This window comes from Podarcis bocagei (assembly GCF_964188305.1).
Source record: "Podarcis bocagei genome assembly, chromosome: 10".
In the NCBI taxonomy this organism is placed as follows: Eukaryota; Metazoa; Chordata; class Lepidosauria; order Squamata; family Lacertidae; genus Podarcis; species Podarcis bocagei.
Window position 1 is genome coordinate 24,758,747 of NC_138135.1, and position 1,830 is coordinate 24,760,576.

Below are 1,830 nucleotides of genomic sequence, written 5' to 3' on the forward strand. Positions count from 1 at the left end.
CCATGGGCGATGCTGCCTGGGGCTGGACTAGTTGACCCTTGTGCTTCCCTTCCAACTCCACGATTCCATGATGACGCAGATTGCCGTCCACAAAGGCATGCACCACAATAAACCGGCTCGTCTTTAAGGTTCTGCAGAAATAGCCACGGACACGGCAGGTCTGCCCTGCCTATCTGGCAGCGTTGCTGCTGCCAAGATCATTTTTTGTTTTGTTTGTGGTTTTCATTTCATTAATTATACTTTCCAAGTTTATACATTTCACTAATTTTAACAATCATTTTGACATTTCAAAACTTGACTCCCTCCCCCCCTTTCTGCAGTTCCTTAAATTTGTTTTAAATATCTTCTGCAAATCCAAATAAACTTAATTTACTCCTTCATTCATCTTCTTTAAATATAAAACTCGTATAAAACTGCAGGTTATTACAATAATCCTGCCAATGCTTTTATTTGTTTATAATTTTCTGTACATATTCAATAAACCATTTTAACATTCGTTTGTAACAAAATAATGTTAACTTGATTTCTTATTCTTCCGGTAAGTTTCCCCATTTCTGCATATTCCAAAATGCTAAGATCATTTTTTGAAAGAAAAGGGGACACCCAGGGCTGGATTTTATGTTAGCCGCTCTGAGCCCGGACATGGCCGGGGAGGGCGGGATACAAATAAAAAAAAAATTATTATTATTATTATTATTATTATTATTATTATTATTATTATTATTATTATTTAGGTTTGATCAGGCCCATAGCTACTGGAAGTAATGGGGCCCTTTATATGTCCAGCTGTCAACAACAAATTGTCGCTGTTTTTGTGTTGAATATGTGCTACTGTATATGGTAATCTGTGGACCTAATAGGTATCTAAAGCCATTTGCCACTGTTGCTGTATGTAGGATTTATTTTCTTTTTTATCTCAAATTTTGGAAATGTGCATCTTTTTTTGTTTCCTTTAAATTTTTTGGTCGCCCCCAAGAGAGTGGGGCCCTAAACTATAACTTGTTTAGCTGATGCGTAAATCCACCCACCCGCACCCAAACGCCCCGAGCTCTTCGGAGGAAAGGCAGGACACGAGGGAAACGCGGGTCCTCGGCTGACTTGAAACGTGCGGCCTCACCTGACGCGTGGAGCCGCCTCTCGCCGCCTAGCCTGCCTCCGCTCCGCGGCCCCCGCGCTCCCTTCTGGCTCCTCCTTCTCCGCCAGGGCCGAGGCTGCCGCAAGCAAAGAGAAGCAGGAGGTCTCCGTCTCCCTCTCGCAGCCTCTCCCGGGCAATAGCCTCCCGCTTCCGGGCGCTGCGCGGCTCCTTTCCCGCCGCCTCCCGCGGAAACAGTGAGCCACCGCGCCTTGGTTCCGCGCGGGCCGCTTCCCCGAGAGAAAAGGCGCTGTCCCGAACGGAGGCGGCGCGGAGAGAGGACTGTTCATAAGTGCAGCACGCGCGCCCGCAAACACCCAGCCACCCACCCCCGACGAGAAATGCCCTGGGAACCTCTTTTGCTCCCCACGTCGGGATCCTGTCACTGGTAGATCCGTGGGTGGTTCGGGGTTGATCGCAGGCTCCCGATGGTTTCATTCATTCATTCATTTGTGTGTGCAGTGCCGGATTTACGTATAGGTTAAAAAAGCTATAGCTTGGGGGCCCCAATTTTTTTTAAAGGAAATTTAAAAGGGAGGGGGGACTGGATGTACATTTTCTAAAACCTACATACAGCAACAGTGTTTTGTGTTGTGTAGGCTCCTATGGTGTAAGTAATGGGCCCCGCCTGCTAGCCTGCTCCCTAAAATACTTAATTGTATTTCAGTTCAACAATTACTTATTAGGTCCATAAGTTA

At 46.3% G+C, this 1,830-nt stretch overlaps 1 protein-coding gene across 2 annotated transcripts in view; it reads right to left on the reverse strand.

Moving 5' to 3' along the window:
* Positions 1–1,437, reverse strand: part of AGK (acylglycerol kinase) — a 40,135-nt gene extending 38,698 nt beyond the window's left edge. The window contains exon 1 of one of the 2 annotated variants that reach the window (XM_081212060.1): positions 1,118–1,437. In XM_081212060.1, coding sequence (XP_081068186.1) covers positions 1,118–1,422 — 305 coding nt within the window. In that variant the 5' untranslated portion in view covers positions 1,423–1,437. The remainder of the gene's footprint in view (positions 1–1,117) is intronic. The other variant, XM_081212061.1, reaches the window with a different exon arrangement.
* Positions 1,438–1,830: the final 393 nt, after the last annotated feature.